The sequence below is a fragment of the Ictidomys tridecemlineatus genome, chromosome 6 (genome assembly GCF_052094955.1).
Source record: "Ictidomys tridecemlineatus isolate mIctTri1 chromosome 6, mIctTri1.hap1, whole genome shotgun sequence".
NCBI classification, from domain to species: Eukaryota; Metazoa; Chordata; class Mammalia; order Rodentia; family Sciuridae; genus Ictidomys; species Ictidomys tridecemlineatus.
This window is the reverse complement of record NC_135482.1, coordinates 162,727,237-162,745,323: the sequence shown is the minus strand read 5'-3', so window position 1 is coordinate 162,745,323 and position 18,087 is coordinate 162,727,237. Positions and strand designations below refer to the sequence as shown.

Sequence of the window (18,087 nt, the reverse complement as noted above, 5' to 3'; positions counted from 1 at the left end):
TATCAATGGTAAGTGTTTATAACAGTTTGGAATATGCTATAAATCTTATTAAATTTCAATCTATTATAACTACTCAAGTGATCATATCAACAATCTCATTCTCTAGAAAGCTTAATAAAAATCACTGTTATAATCAGCCAACAAGAAGATAAAAAATCAGCTAACAAAAGCTTGAACATTAAATATTATCTCATTAATAAATTCATATTGAACATTTACCAAATGTCAAACTGGTTTTATATAAATCATTTCATCGGCTCAATCCTTGAAAAAACCTAGAAAGTAATATTGTTATTATTCCAATTTTATAGATAAGGAAACTGAGGCCATGAGATTAAATAACTAATGTGAGGTTACAGAGCTAATAAAAACAACCAGAAGTTGAACCCAGGTTGCTTGACTCCAAGCCCATGTCTTTATACTTCACCAAGCAGCCTGCTTACACTAGAGACAACTGGACTTAAATTCTCCACAAAGCAGTTGAGAACCAGATGTTTAAGTTAAAAGGCTGCTAAAGCATTCACATAACACAATGAGAGTTTCAACCATAGGCTGGACCTGTATGAGGTGCTGCTGATAAAGCTGTAAAGCAGACAGGTCCCTGCCCTCATGAATCTTACAATCTGGAAAGGATAAACAAGATGGGACACAACTGTAAGTGTGATGAATGTTACCTACAAATTGTACAAAATGCTATTGGGATTTCTGGCTGAGATAAGTAGAGTTAAGAGGTACTTCGAAGATGGACTCCATAGCACTAACTTATATGTGTGAAGGACCAGGGAGTGAAATGGTAACCATTGGTGAAGGATCAGGTTAGCAGGGAAGATACTGGATTTGTTGGCTAGGTTGACCTTGAAGGGCTTAGAAAACACTGGAGCAAATAGTCAAATTGCTTGTAAAGTCCATTGAAGCAAAACAGGCTAATATTTCAATCAGCTGTATATAGTTCCTAAATAAATCTAATTTCATGGCCCTCCTAACCCACCCCCCCATAATATCAAGTCCTCATTATCTCTTTTATATTAATCTATCTCCCTATTTCCCGTCTCACTCTACTTCATTCTTTTATAATGCAAATATGATCATATCATTTTCTCACTTAAAAGATTATTGGACTATAAGTTCCAATATAGTAGCCATTGACTACATGTGGTTAGTCTAAACTGAAAGGTGTTATAAGTGTAAAATACAGAGATTTCTAAGATGTAATAATGAAAGAAAATGCAGATTTTATTAGTAATTTTTTTTTAAGGTATTAGGGATTGAACTCAGGGGCACTCTACCACTGAGCCACATCCCCAGGCCTATTTTATATTTTATTTACAGACAGGGTCTCACTGAGTTGCTTATCACCTTGCTGTTGTTGGGGCTGGCTTTGAACTATTGATCCTCCTGTTTCAGCCTCCAGAGACACTGGGATTAAAGGTGTGAACCACCTGGCTTATTAGTAATTTTTATATTGATTATATGTTAAAATAATGTCTTTGGACATATTAAATTAAATATATTATTTATTTTTATTTTATTTTTTTCAATATTTATTTTTTAGTTGTAGTTGGACACAATACCTTTATTTCATTTATTTATTTTTATGTGGTGCTGAGAGGATCGAACCCAGGGCCTTGTAATTGCTAGGCGAGCACTCTACCGGTGAGCCAGCCACAGCCCCTTATTTTGTCTTTTAATATTTTAAACTGACATAAAAGTCAAATTTATAAACATTTCTGGGGTATTGTGATTTTTGATACATGTATATATTATGTAATATTTAAATCAGATTAAACATATCTATCACTTTAAATATCTAACTTTTTTTTTTTTTTTTTGAGTACCAGGGATTGAACTCAGGGGCTCTCAGCCACTGAACCACATCCCCAGCCCTATTTTGTATTTTATTTAGAGACAGGGTCTCACTGAGTTGCTTAGCAGCTCACTTTTGCTAAGGCTGGCTTTGACCTCATGATCCTCCTGCCTCAGCCTCTGAGCTGCTAGGATTACAGATATGTATTAAATGTCTAACATTTTTTATGATGAAAATATTCAAACTCCCTTCAGGGCATGGTGGCACATGCCTATAATCCCAGTGGCTAGGGAGGCTGAGGCAGAAGGATTGTGAGTTCAAAGCCAGCCTCAGCAATTTAGCAAGGCCCTAAGGAACTTAGTGAGACTCTGCTTCAAAATTAAAAATGAAAAGGGTGGGGATGTGGCTCAGTGGTCAAGCACCCATGGTTTCAATCTCCAGTACAAAAAAACAAAACAAAACAAAACATTCAAACTCCTTTCTTCTAGCTTTTTGAAACACTCAGTATATTATTATTTTTTTAAAAAGAGAGAGTGAGAGAGGAGAGAGAGAGAGAATTTTTAATATTTATTTTTTAGTTCTCGGTGGACACAACATCTTTGTTGGTATGTGGTGCTGAGGATTGAACCCGGGCTGCACGCATGCCAGGCGAGCGCACTACCGCTTGAGCCACATCCCCAGCCCGACACACAGTATATTATTGCTACCTAAAGTCACCCTCCTGCTGTGCATCAGCACACCAAAACTTCCTGCTCCCATCTAACTGTAACTTATTACCCATTGAGCAACCTTTCCCCATTGCTTCCACCATCTTTCCCCTCCCAGTCTCTAATAACCACCATTATACTCTAAACTTCTATGAGATCAACATTCCACATATAAGTGAATTCATGCAGTACTTATCTTTCTGTGCCTGGTTTATTTCACTTAACATAATAATCTCCAGTTCCATCCATGTTGCTGAAAATGAGAATTTCATTCTATGGATGAATAGTATTACATTGTGTGTATATACTACATTTTCTTTATCCAGTCATCAGTAGATGGACATTTAGATTGTTTCCAATAAAATATATTCTTCACCTTACATCTATTTCTTTTCTTTGCCTGTTTACCTTAATTCACCTATTTTTAAAATTCACCACTCCCTAGAAAATTTCAAGATACATATGTGGCTTACATTTCATTTCTACTGATAAGTATTGTTCTAGGGGATGCACTAAAGTTCTAAAGTTCACAGACACCAGGCACGGTGGTGCACACCTGTAATCCCAGCAGCTCAGGAGGTTGAGGCAGAAGAATCCAGTATTCAAAGCCAGCCTCAGCAAAAGGGAGGTGCTAAGTAACTTAGTGAGACCCTGTCTCTAAATAAAAAATAGGGCTGGGGATGTGGCTCAATGGCCGACTGAGTTCAATCTCGGTACTACTCAAAATGAATAAATATTTATTTATAAATATTTATAGATATTCACATGGTCTACAACATTCTTTATAGTTCAGTCCAATTTTCTGCCCACTCTAGAAAGGACTTTGGATCCCAGGTCACTTGCATTTTCCTATCTTCTCTTTCTAGCCCTCTACCTTTGCATGTTATCTTCCTGGTCCTTCTAACTTTTTCTGTTTGATGAACTCCTGCTCATTCAAGACTAATAGCATGCTACCACCTCCAAGAATCTCTCTCATTTCCCCTCGTTTCCCCAAGCATAGTCAAGGTCCTTCTCCATGTTCTCACAGTACTGATTATAATTACACATATATGCCAGTCTCTTTTTTTACCTCTCTGTCTCCATCATTAGCTATGAGGTCAAGAAAGGCAGAAAATGTGATCTTTAAATCCCTGATGTACACTGTGACACAGTGCTTAACTTATAGAAAGTGTTTAATAAATGTTAAATTAATGAGTCTAGAAAAATTATTTAGGGAATGAGCAAATGTTTACAGAATTTCACAATCCACCAATAGAAAAATATTAAGCTCAACAGGTCAATAAAATGTAGTGCACTGCCAGACACGGTGATGCATGCCTGTCGTGCCAGATACTCAGGAGGGTAAGGCTAAGCTTGAGCTCAGGAATTCAAGGCCAATCAGGAAAACATGGTGAGAGTCTGTCTCAGAAAGCAAAAGCAAAAACAAAACCAAAAATGCAATGCACTAAAGACTGAACTATGTTTAAACAAAATCCAGGTTAAATATTTAAAGATTTATTTCCATACTTACAGATTTTCCTTCTGCCCAAATGACTGCTCCAACTCCTGTTTTATGATCCTCTGAAAGATATGACATTGAACTCAGTAAAAATCAATGACTGTTAATTTCAGAAATACACTTTTCCAAAAATAATAAAAACATATTTTGAAACATTCTTCATAATCATCCTAACAATTCTTGACATCTTTACTAATTACAGAGAAGTATTAAAGTAAAGACTTCAAAGTATGAAATATGGGAGCTAGGTAGCAAAGAAATAGATTGGGTTATTACTCACTGAGTCACACATGATATACATGTGGAGACCACTAATATGGCAGTGGCCAGTCAGATCACTTCAAAGCTACAACCAGAACTAAGCACAACTTCATTGATTCTCCACTAACAGGCCAGTTTCCAAATGACTACTTCTCTTTATTAGTGTATATTAATTGCACAGAATCTTGGGTTTCATATTTGTATTTATATATAACATATTTTGCTCATTTCTACTGTTACCCGCCTTTACCTCGCCCTCTCCCACTCTTCAACTAAGTCTCTCCTTTCTACATTGCTGTCTTTTTGTTGCTTTCTTTTCTAGATTCCACATGAGAGAAAACATGCTATACTTGTCTTTCTTGCTTAACATGATGATCTCTAGTCCCATCAATTTTCCTGTGAATGACATGAATTCATGGCTGAATACTACTCCTTTGTATGTATTTGTATATGTGTGTGTGTGTGTGTGTGTGTGTGTGTGTGTATGTGTGTATATACACCACATTTTCTTTATCCATTCATATGTTGACAGGCACCCAAGCAGATCTGTAGCTTGGGTATTCAGAATTGTGCATGATAAAAACAGGTATACAGGTATCTCCATGATATGCTGACTTTAATTCTTTTGGAATATACTAAGGAATTTTGGTATGATTGGATCATATGGTAATTCTAATTTTAGTTTTTTGAGAAATCTACATCCTTATTTCTATAGTGACCATGCTAATTTAATTCCCACCAACAGCGTACAGTTGTTCCTAGTTCCCATATCCTCACTACCATTTATTATTATTTGTATTCTTGATGATTGCCATTCTAACTAGAGTAAGAGAATTTCTTTTTTGAATACTGGGTATTGAATCAGTATCAAAACTAACTACTAAGCTACACTCTCAGTCCTTTTTACTTCTCATTTTGAGATGAGGTCTTGCTAAGTTGCTTAGAGCCTTGCTAAATTGCTGAGGCTGGCATTGAACTTGTGATCCTTCTGCTTCAGCTCCCTGAGCCACTGGGATTACAGGTGTGCAATACTGTGCTGATATGAAATAGAATTTCAATGTAGTTTTATTTTTTTAACATATTTTTAGTTGTAAATGTACACGATACCTTCATTTTATTTATTTATTTTTATGTGGTATTGAGGATCAAACCCAGTACATCACACATACTACGCAAGTGCTCTTCCACTGAGCTACAGCCTCAGACCATCAATGTAGTTTTGATTTGCATTTCCCTGATGGATTTGTACTTCCCTAAAGATGCTAAAATTTTTTCATATAATTATTGGCCATTTGTACTTATTTTGAGAACAGTCTGTTCAGTTCCTAAATGACTACTTCTAATAGATGATGTAACTGAGTAAAAAAGTAGTTTTTGATAATTGTGAGTACAATATCTACTCACAACAATCAAATGTGTCTTCTAGTCTTTTTAATGTTCTAATCATGGAAAATATATTTTATGGAAGTGTTCTTGCTGTGCAAAAAGTTCAAACTTCTAATAAAAAATAAAATCTTTATGAACTTTTATATCTGCATGTCTACATACTGGTGAAAGATCCATGAAGAAAATTTTGATTTAAACAAAATATTGTCATTTTCTTGACCTGCATAGTTTAAGAGGGAAAAGAATACTATGTTAGTGATATTATGGTCATTTCTAAATCAAGTGGCAGAAGTTATAAACATAAAATTTTAATTCTCTTGCAGAACAAAAACTTTCGCAATAAGTGGTCCTTCTTAAAACCATTAATGTGAAACAAAAAATAAAAAACCAAAATAGAAATTGCACATATTAGGGGGCTGGGGTTGTGGCTCCTCGGTAGAGCCCTTGCCTAGCATGTGTGAGGTACTGGGTTCGATCTTCAGCACCACATAAAAATAAGTAAGTAAAATAAAGGTATTGTGTCCAACTACAACTAAAAAAAATATTTTAAAAAAAGAAAGAAACTACACATATTAGGATCTAGTTTCCTTCCACATAGGGTGAGTTTCAAATTCCTAAGACAAATATACACTAATTATGAAAACCATAGTATTTGTCAAAATCATAGAGGACTAATGTAGTTTGGATGATATACTTACATAGAAAAAATAAGAATTATCTGTAAACTTACCTAAGTTCATTATCAGACTGATGAGTGAAACTATGGCTTCCCCTTACAATTTCTTACAAGTTAAAATCCTTCCAATTAAAATATATATCTTAATACCTACTTTTTTCAGTAAAAGCACAAAGAAAATTTGTGCCACTTTATATTAAAAAACTAGGATGCCTTATAACTAATTTTTTAAAAGTTATGATATGCCAATAAAATTTCCCATCTCTAGTTCAAGTACTCAGGCTTTCAAAATCATACTACAATAGATTTAAGTAATTTATGTTAAGCACTTTTTATTCACCATCTCATTTTCATCTAAAGATAAAAGTTGATTCCCTTCTGTAAGTAAGAAAATGGGCAGAGAAATTCAGTGAATGAAGTTCGGCCCTTGTGACCCAATCTATTTGCCTTTCCTCCACCTCCCTCTTTGCTATTAAGAATTCCACAACAAAGGCTTCCATTTTTTGAGTGCCTGTGTTCCAAGTATGGTGAATGTTCCTCCAGCAACTCACAGCTGACTGGGCAGAAGGCTTACTAAGGAAAGACATAGATGTGTGCTGTGCCCTGAAGATGAATGGGATACTGAGGTCTAGAGGATGTCTGGTGACTGGCTTCTACAGTGTGGAGGAAAAGGAGATTAGGGCATAAACAAAATTTTGTTTCTTCCTAGACCTTTACGTGACCTAGACCTTAACATGAGGAAAAAAGATATAAATCAATGGCTTTATGCTCATTTCTGAGGCAAGTGGACAATATTATAAACATAAGATTATATTTGCGAGCAAAAACAAAATCTTGACTGGTAAGTTCTATTAATATGTACATAAATCAGAAGTAAAAAATGAAAACAGAAATTCTTCATTTTAAGAGTCTACTTTTCCTATCAACATTTTTTTTTCTTGTTATGTTTTTTTAATCTCAGGATCCACATTTTCTGTTCAGTCTGGGGATAGACTAAACCTTGTTAGGAGAGGGAGAGATGTGATTTTTTTCATCAGCATGCAGCTCTGCTGCCTTGTAAAGATCAATTACATCAAGAGAATATTTTTTACTACGTGTGTTTTCCAATAGGATAAGTTTTCATCCATATAAAAATGGTTTTGGAAAACACTTTTTCTAGGACACAAAAGGAGATCACAACTCAACACTTAAACCAGGTAGATAACATGAGATGCCTTTTACTCTTTCCCCCCATGAGTCTGAACACATTTTGTCACTTTTTGCTACTCTAATATCCAAGAAGCATTCATTTAACAACACCTCTGTGGATCCTCATTATTAATCATTTAAAAAGAAATTATTAAACCCCTATTTGCAATTTGTTTTAGAACTTCAGAGGTTTTGGAATTCATTTTCATCATGTCTTTTTTTTGGACTGGTCTATTGAACCCAGAGGCACTTTACTCTTAAGCTACACACACAGCACTTTTTATTCTTTTTTAAAACTTTGAGACAGCATCTTGCCAAGTTGCCCAGACTAGCCTTGAACTTATGATCCTCCTGCCTCAGCCTCCCAAGTAGTTGGGATTACAGGAGTGTGCCACCATCCCTGGCTCCTTGAAGAAGTTTTTAAAAATAGATCTAAGTCACACTTGGTTAGAGCAATTGTTGAACAGGGTCTGGGGAGGAGTTTGAGCATCTGTACTTTTTATTAAAGTTTCTGTGGTGATTCTGCAAAACATGCTGTCAGTTGAGTTCCTCCATTCTACTGAATTTATTTCAATCTGACCAATAGCATTGGCATGGACCTTTTCTGATTTTCCTTCTTTTCTCCTTTCTGGGATAATTTAAAATTCCTATTATAGTCCACTCCACAAACTAATCTTACTCTACTGTTCTCCCTGCCTGCATTTTTCCCACTTATTTTCAAGTTGCATTTTTTAAAGTGGTCATGATTCTCTTTCAAAAAATACTACATCTAGTAATTCTTGAAAATACTGCTCCATAATCGGAAATACAGATACATTTTATCACAATAAAGAATATTCTCAAGTAATATTTTCCTTCTCCACACACACAACATAATAAAGTAAAAATGTTTAATTTCTCAGTTTTCTGATTAAAGACATACCGGCAACTGAGAAAATCTGCAATAACCAACATTCCTTTACTTTCATTGTATTAGTTATTTTGAATTCATATTTTTAATTTTACAGATTTCCAAGTTTTCATCAAATACTCAATACAAACAATATTGAAGAGTTAACAAGAGTGATTTTAGTTTTCTCTTTGTCCCATTTTTAGTGGAAGGCTTGACAAACAGAAATCATAAATGCAAGGAGAAAGACGAATTAGATAATTTGGTCCTGAATTATAAATGTAGTGCTGAATAAAGGGCCACAAGGATGTCCCAAACTGCTCATAGGAAGAGTTGCCTACACAAGAGTCTCACAAACTTCAGCATGAACAGCCAAACTTTAATATCTAGGAGCAAATGAACTCTGCCATAGATAAGATGCATACCACTTTAATTCTGAGACAAATACAACCAAACCAATTTGCCCCAATTTATGAACTAAGCATTTAACTCACCAGTCCGATATGCCAATAACCTGGCCTGAACCATGCAGTGCCTTGCAATTTCTTGTGGCAAACTTTGATTGTGAATTTCATTAATCTGTTCTGGATTACTACAATAAAATCCAAAGTGTTTAAAGCTGGGCACACTGGAAGCTACTGTGGCCAAGATTAGGATAAGGTCTTTCATGTTTTGCCTCAGATTGCTAAAGTAGGGATTTTCACACAGGTTCTCCAGACCTATAGTCATCAGGATTTGCTTATGCATTTCTTCATTTGAAATCAAAAATATCATTTCATATTCTTTTATTCGTTCTTGTTTACATTCAGAATAAAAGTCAATGTTAGCATCTGGTACTGTCTTTGTAATTTTTTGAATAAAGTCACATTTGTAGGAAGTCTCCTCTACAAACTGCACCATATAACACACCAAAGGTTGAAGTAAGACACACACATGGGCCCGACTGTTTGACTTCAGTCTTTCCACAGCTTTGGCATCTAACTTTGCATCTTCAGAACTAGAAGCCTCAGTAAGCAAACTTATTTCTGGATCAGCAGGCCAATATGAAATTCGATTAACTCCAGCTGAAATACAAAATATGAAAGATAATTATCTGATACATGCTGAATATACATTTTCTTGATAAACCCATCCTAGCAATGCAGTAGAACAAGAGGGCCCAATACAATAAATGTCTATCATGAAGTCACCTATTAATCCATCTGAGGTTTGGCAAATAATTATCCATAGGCCAAATCTAGTCCATTGCGAATTTTTGTACAGCTCACAGGTTAACTAATTTGAAAAAACACAAGACTATATCATAACACAAAATTAGACACATTGATTCATTTATACAATCTTTAGCTGCCTTTGCATGGCAGAGTTGAGTAGCTGTGACAGATATGTCATTGCCTATAAACTTAAAATATTTACACTTTTGCCTTTTTGAGACAAAGCTAATTGACCCCAAACAGAGCCCAGGGGAAGGATTTGTGGATTCACTGGTTTTGCTGAGTATGGTCCCAAAGCCCAGCACTGGGACTGTATACCAGCACCTTCCACAGTGCCATGGCTGCTTTTAGAAATGTTACAAATAGCATTTGGTCATGTCTAAAGTTTTGTATTTAGAAATCAACAATTCATCAATGCATTACAAATGATTCTGTCTTGGACTCAGAATTCTTCTGGAAAGAAAAATTCATGTATACACAGTTAATGCAGCATTCTTTAAAACATTAAAAATAATAGACAACCAACATAGGGAATGGTTAAACAAATCATATATTCCTCATAGTTATAAAAAAGTGTCCACATAGAATTCAGAACATGAAAATTACTTATGTGATGCTAGAGTAGTGGTGTGTCAGCAATATTAATTCATTTAAGCCACAACACTGAAGACAAAACAAGAAAATAAAGGAACATTTTTCAATCAATGAGGCAGAGGAAAGATTGGTAATCTTTAATACACAGAAAAGACTTTAAATCATTGAGAGTACATATGAATTGACAAAAAGAATGAGATCTCGAGAGAGACAAAAGATATGAAAAATTTACAAAAGAGAAAAATATAACTAGATAACAAACATATGAAAAAATATTTTAATTTGTATCTGAACTTGAACAATGAAGGTACCTTATACACAAATACCCAAATATTTGTCAATTAACAAATAGTTTACAACAAAGACTTTTTTCTTGCTGGTAGTCTCATGTAATTTCAGCTTGGAGAGACTTTTTTTTATGATTGTGCCCAGAAGTGAATAGACAGATAGCCCTCTGGTGTCCCATCTTTCAACGTAATAGATGAGCTAAAAAGTAAACTGATGTGTATTTCTGCCTATTCTCTGCTATTCCTAACTCACTGTGGTTTGAGCTGCAAAGCAATTTCAAAGGCCTCACAGCTCAGATACAGTCTTTCCCCTTGCTGCATTTCATCCCTGTTCAAGTTCTCATAATCCATTTCCTGACTAGCAGCGATGGTAAAACGTTCCTCTATGAATCTTAGTTGCTCCTAGTAATCCCAATCCAAGAAGGGAAGATGAATCACCTTTAAAATGTTCAAATACTACTGGTAAGTGCTATAGCAGAGGTTCTCAAATTTTTTATCTTAGGATCCCTTTATTGAGAACCCCAAAAAGTTTTTGTTTGTATGGATAGCATCTTTTGATATTTATTTTATTAAAAATTAAAAAATACTTATTAATTCATTTAAAATAACAAAAAGAGTCATTAATATACATAACAGTTTTATGATAAGAAACTATTTTCCAAGTTAACCAAAGTTAGTGAGAAAAATGGCATTGAATTTTTTTTTTAAGAGAGAGAGAGAGAATTTTTAATATTTATTTTCTTTAGTTTTCGGCAGACACAACATCTTTGTTTGTATATGGTGCTGAGGATCAAACCTGGGCCACATGCATGTCAGGTGAGCACGCTACCGCTTGAGCCACATTCCCAGCCCGGCATTGAATTTTTACAAATGTATTTAGTATTTGGCTTAATAGAAAGACAGCTGGATTCTCAAATTCACTTCTGCTTTCAATCTGTTGCCAACAGGTTGTTTACACTGAAGTATATTAAAATTATTCTGCCTCATACAGACATGCAGTTGAAAAAGTAGTATTTGAACAGCCATGTTAGATAATTGTAAACATTCTTTTTTGACACTATTGTAAATATCTGACAAGAAATAGTTTCTTAAAGACTAGTTACAAACCAGGCACTGTGACCCATGCCTATAATCCCAGGTAATGGCTTAAGAGGCTGAGGCAGGAGGATTGTGAGTTCAAAGCTAGCCTCAGTAACTTTGTGAGGTTCTATGCAACTTAGTGTGACCCTGTCTCAAAATTAAAAAATATATAAAGAGTAGGGATGTGGCTCAGTGGTTAGGTGGCCCTGGGTTCAATCCCTGATGCCTGCACCATCACCACCACCAAAAAAAAAAAAAAAGATTAGAATGTGAAATCTGAAACCATATCAACAAACTTTTTGTATCTATACCCTGATCTGTCTTGTACTTAGAATGGCTGTTTTACTCATGCATGATTCTGTAGTTTTGTGCACTGGTCATTTGGAAAATGTGATATTGATTTTACAATACTCAAAAAAAGTCCATTATATCACCACCAATCTCATCATAAGAGTATAAATATCAGGAAGTTGTCAAGCTCAAAATGGTGGATATGGTTTTCCAAAATTCTAATTTTCACTTTGAATGCTCAAATTTTATGATTAGCAGCAAATAATGTCAATTGTTTCCTGAAAGTGACAGGTTCACTTCATTTTTGAGGCAAAATAGCTAATAACCATAGTCTGTCAAATTATGGTGTTTCATGAAAAAAGTGAATCATTTTAGTTTGCAACTCAAAACAGTCACATAAGTGGTTTTCCTTAAGGCAACCTTCACATTAGGTTTGTAATAAAAGTATTTTATAACAAAGTCCTTTTTCCTTACACAGAATATTAAAAAGATGTGTATTCAGGATTAGAATTTAATGAAATTAATGACTCTTACTGTTTCATAAAAGCCCTTCTTGTGTGAAACTATTTCTTTGTGCAGTGAAGAGCATAAGGACTGCTAGGGCAGTTTGCTTCGTCTATAGCAACAGTGGTTTTACTCACCACTGTTTTGGTCACTTTAGTGTGAATGTAGCATTACTGTGAAAACATGTTGATCTTGTAGACCATCAGGAGAATCACCATGCTAGGAAATGACTGCTTTGGTTTAACCGGAAGTAACAGTGATAGGAACTAAAGGAGTTCAGCTACAGCATAAGTTCAACCATGCCACCTTCCCAAGATAACTAATATGTAAACTTAAACCAACAGAGCAATTTTATTTACTTATAGGTCTATCACCAGCATAAATGCATCCTAGGTCTTTTTCCACACTTTATTCTCTCTCTTGGCAGACTGAAGCTGTAGTGAGTGACTCGCACTCCCCTGCAATTCTAAGCCTTAGCTCTGAGGTGATCAGGGGTGCTTTGAGCACAGGCAGTTCTTTTATTCATTCTTCTCCCTTGACTCTAGAACACATCAGTCAACATATTTTGGTTCTTTCATATTCTTTCCTTTCTATATCAATGTCACCATCTGAACTAATCAGTCGGCTAAGCAAGCTAACTTCTCCCTGATCCAATTCTGTAAAAACAACAAAAATTTAATCATGTTTCATCTTGCTCAAAAACCTTTAACAGCTGCATATCATCTATAATGGGAAGTCAACTGAACATAAATGATTAAATGAATGTCCAATTTGCCTGGTTAACTGGGCAAAGGAGGAAAAAAAGCCATGACTACTGTGACACCTATCTTCTCTATTAGGAACTACAGTGGAGAGACTACAGAGTCACTCTTAACATACCTGAAGGCTTGCAATACTTGTTGCAGGCCAGGAAGCTCCTAACCACATGACCTTTCTCCTGGAAGTTTTTCCTTGTGTCGTTCAAGGCACCAACCTCAACATAGATCTGATCAGTATTTATAAGACTTGGATGTACATAAAAACAGTTAAAAAACAGGTCCTGGAATTCTGTCCCATAAGATAAAGCTCAGAGGCTATGTAATTTTTCAAGGTTCTCCACTAAAGTCCCAATTTACCATTATAAGCCATCTGTCACTATTTTCTTAGGAATAATCTTTCATTTCAAATACTGGACTTTTCTTCTTACAACTGAGTGATGCTACAAAGACTGCTGTTCCTGACCACCCATGAGTTCCCCTTCCTGTATGAGTGACCTATCAGGATCCAGTTTAAGCCCCAAACTTTCATAACATGACAACCTACAGGGATCATTTTCACCTCTGAGATCATTTTATCACTTACAGCATATATCAATCATTGGACACTACATGATGTATTCACTAAATTGTTATTTTGGTCTCCAAGTAACACCCTGAGGGAAAGGATTAGGAGCCATATTAGTTATTTGTTTTTAAAACTTTTTTTTTTTTTCATTTTGGTGGCGCTGGGGATTGAACTGAGTCTTGTGCATACTGTGCAAACATTACACAACTAAGTTGTACCCCCAGACATTCCTGAGGCCTGTGCTTTTAAAAGCAATTATGCCTTCTCCACTCTTTCCTTCCTCTTCTGGCTTCAGAGGACTCAAAGCCCCAGGTATGACAACAGTAGTAAGATGGAAGATGCCTAGACCTGTGAATCAACTACACAGAGAAAAGCTGCCTGTTGCTCAGCAACACCTGGGCACCAAGGTTAAATTTGGGGGCCAACAGAGGTGAGGCAAGAACCTCACCCCCCCACTGGTGCTTAGGCCTATCCACAAGCATGGCTGAATGCTGGACCGGTAGTCAGCGACGGGTTGATCTGATTGCAGTGGATTCAACCTAAGACAGGAAACTGACGTGTAAAGGTCAGTTCTCCCATGATGGGTAAGAACCACATGTTGAATTGGACAACCTACCAGGCATGGTCCTAAGCCACATTGCTTGTTGTTTAATTAATCAGAAGGGGGGAGATGCTGAGGGCCATTACCAAGTAGGAATGACGCATCGAAATTTCCTTGCCAAGTGTACCCCATGCTGCTTAGAGGACATTCGATGGGACATTGCATGCATACTTTAATAAGGTGACCTTGCTCAAGGACCAAGGCAGATCCGGGTTTAGAGCTGATCAGGTTTGAGGAAGTAACCGGCTCCTTGAGTTTAAGGCGTTGCCAGTTTAAGATAATGGGTTTTAGGGAAGTTGGAAGTTGAAGATTATTGCTGGGATTAGGGTGTTCCTGCTGCTTGTTCCCGTTGAGTTCTCGTGAGATTAAAATGGGATTTGGAGAGAGCCTCGTGGGTAGGTGGTTTGTGTGGGAGACGGCAGAACGGGATTGCCCCTGGACCTGTGTGGAGGCGGTGTGAGAGCGGGAATAAAGAATTGCTGTTTGAACCTGCAAAGGTGTGTGGTGGCTCGTGATTCTGGTGCCAAGCCGAGACCTTGGCAGGCTATGACAGGAGTGATGTCTAATATATTAAACCACTGAGATCTTAGGGTTTCTTAGAGATAGTAGCACTAGTCTACTAATTCACTGAGGGTCATTAGGCTGACTAGTGGACAGAGTTGAGGACAGCATCTTTGTTTTCTGACTCTTTGCACAGTGTCTCAAACTGTCTTCAGACATACATCAGTATTTCCAAATGATCTCTGTGAGATTTAGGCAATTTGTTCCCTTGTTTGCTCTCAGATCTATTCCTAATCCCCAACAAAGCCTTATCTGCACTTACCATTTACAATCATTTTCAAACAAGCAGAACATGGTTTTCTGGAAAAATAAAGATCACAGTTTTTCAGCCTTGACCCATGTTTAATAAGAGCAATTTGCCCAGCATGTAGATCTTCACTAGAACAATGGAGACCAACAATTTTCATGTTTTTCACCACCACGAGACCAGTTTTCTTCACCTACAGTGAGATACAAAATAAGAAGTTGCTGAGAGCCATAGCCAAGTAGGAATGATGCATGGCAATTTCCTTGTCAGGCTACCCAATGTTGCTTAGAGGGAGGACTCTCCATTGTGGAAATGGGCTTGCCTTGGACCCAGGTCATTTGCAGTGACATTGCATGAATGTTTGAGAGTTTTGATTTGAAAGGTGACCTTGCTCAGGGATTAGGGCGGATCCGGGTTTAGGGTGTATCCTGCTGCTTGGTTGTGGGGATTCAGAGGGTATTTGGTACGCAGAGCCCGGTGGAGGGTGTATTTTCCCAGAACGTGTGTGTAGAGTGCTGGTGAGAGTTCTGAAATAAAGAATTGCTGTTTGAATCTACAAGGCTGTGAGTGGCTCGTGATTTTGTGCCCGGCCAGACTGCGGCAAGAAGTTATTAATTATAACTCATGATTGTCATAATACTTGATTTATTAATAAAATGAAAATTTTGATTAGTTCTTTATCTGAACATAGTTTGTACAAAAGTACATTTTGCATTAGGTCCAAAACAATTTCTGAAATTTTGTGTTTACTTTAGATCAGAAATTTTTAAAACTGAGGCTCTACTAATCAAACAATTAAATTTGCAAATTATCACTATTTTATTCTAGTGAAAGATGAATACAATTTAACCTAGTAAAGGGCAGGAACCAAGTTGGTTTCACTTGGTTTTTACACTATCCAGTCTAGGACTATTGGGTATTAAGCTTCCAGTTGTTAAAAAGGAAAGATTTGGAAACCCCTCTCATTTTACACATGGATAAATCAAGCCCAGAGAACTTTCCAAAAGAATTCACAGATAGTAAAAAGCAGAATGAAAGAGAGGTCATCACTGAAAAAAAAGAAAATTCTCAACATCCTAAAAACTGGCTGAAGATTTTTCAACACTACGACAGTCTAGACTCATGTATCTGGGTCCCTCACTATAATTATATAGGTAAGTTATAACACACAAACAAAAGTCATACTGTCAGGTGTCAGGAAAGAGAACTGACAGCCAAAGTGAGTTCCTTGGCAGTATTCCAGAGGGGACTGGGCTGACCTGAATTAAGCCGTGCAGGCTGGACACTACCTAGGGTTCTAGAGTTCTAATGAGACTCTTTGAGTGAAGACTTTCTGCTACTTAGAATCTAAAGTACCCTGACTTATGAAAATATCAGTGAAAAAGAAACTCATGTAATAATACTAATATTAGATAAAATATTAAATAAAACAGCTAGTCAAGGTGGTGCGTGCCTATAACCCCAGCTACATAGGAGACTGAGGAAGGAAGATCTCAAGTTCAAGACTGGACTGAGCAACTCAGGGAGATCCCACCTCAAAATAAAAAAGAATAAAGGTGGCAGTGAGGCATGCTAAGGTACATGTAGTTCAGTTGCAGAGCATTTGCCCAGCAGGTATAAGGATATGGGTTCAATCCTCATCAGTACAAAAAAAAAAAAAAAATCAGATAAAACAGAGAAGTAAAAAACAAAATCAGTCCTACCTAAGGCACAAAGTAGTCTATGTTGTTTTCACAGCAAAACAAAAATAAAGACAATTCTATAGTAAGGAATGTAAACTTGATCCTTGGGTTTGGAAATATAGTCATGACATGAGAGGAACTTGGGCTGACGATAGGGTGTCCCTTATTCCCCACCTCCTTCCAAAAGGATTTTACTCTATATTGATTCCCTATCAGAACATATTTGAAATCACTTTAAGGACAAGACCAAAGTACTATAAAATAAAACAGTCAAGTGTCAGTTGATTTATTAGTATAAACGTTCGGAATTAGGAAGGATATTTTGTGAAATGCCTGGAAAAAAGGAATAGAGATTTCATGAAATTCCCTTTCTGAGCTAACCAACCATCTCCTAAACTACAAAGACATTTATAAAACCTACATCTAAGAATACACCTAAAATATGAAAGATTTGTCTGTATTAGCTTTTAAAATGAGCTTCAAATTTACCTTTCCATATTATTTTAGAATCTTATGTTCCTTATATACAAAGTATGTTATCGTCTACTTCTGAATACTTCCATCAAGTTTGTTTAAAAACTGGTCACTTTAGGGGCTGCGGATGTGGCTCAAGCGGTAGCGCGCTCGCCTGGCGTGCATGCAGCCCGGGTTCGATTCTCAGCACCACATACAAACGAGGATGTTGTGTCCGCCAATAACTAAAAAATAAATATTAAAATTCTCTCTTTCTCTCTCTCCCTCTCTCACTCTCTCTTTAAAAAAAAAAACAAAAAAAAAACTGGTCACTTTAGAAAACAACTGATGATGCCTTATTAAAAAATCTTAGCACTAACCAGGCATGGTGTCCCATGCCTGTAATTCTAGCTACTCAGGAGGCTGAGGAAGGAGACTTGCAAATTCAAAGCCAGCCTTAGCAACTTAGTGAGATCCTGTCTCAAAAAACTAAAAGGGCTGGGGATGCAGTTCAGTGGTAAAGTGCCCCAGTACTGCCCCCCAGTTCTTGGTAGCAGAGCCCATGTTGTTTAACCAAATTAACACAATCAGTGGGAGTGGCTGCAACTGAATTGAATGATGTTAACTTTAAATTGTCAAGTAGTTAATTAGACAGAAATAAAACTAGAAATTCTGACCACCAAAGATGTTTTTAAAAATTGTTACTTAAGTAAAGGGAAGCATATTCATCAAGTTATTTTTTATCAGAACAATCTTTTCTGCCAAGTTTACCACCGCCCCCCCCCACCTAGAATTCTTTGTACCTCCAGGAGGAATGAATATATATTTCATTTTGCTTCTA

General features: G+C 36.4%; 1 protein-coding gene across 6 annotated transcripts in view; it reads right to left on the bottom strand.

The window, feature by feature from the left end:
• Cdadc1 (cytidine and dCMP deaminase domain containing 1) overlaps positions 1 to 18,087 on the bottom strand; it is a 60,415-nt gene that overhangs the window by 26,761 nt on the left and 15,567 nt on the right. For all 6 annotated transcript variants that reach the window (XR_013423382.1, XR_005732114.2, XM_078016021.1 and 3 more), the window contains exons 4-6: positions 15,127 to 15,304; positions 8,904 to 9,473; positions 4,022 to 4,071 (exon numbers count right to left, since the gene is read on the bottom strand). Coding sequence is in view for 4 of the 6 variants with exons in the window: in XM_078016021.1 (XP_077872147.1) it covers positions 4,022 to 4,071; positions 8,904 to 9,473; positions 15,127 to 15,304 (798 nt within the window). In the remaining 2 variants the exon portion in view is untranslated. The remainder of the gene's footprint in view (positions 1 to 4,021; positions 4,072 to 8,903; positions 9,474 to 15,126; positions 15,305 to 18,087) is intronic.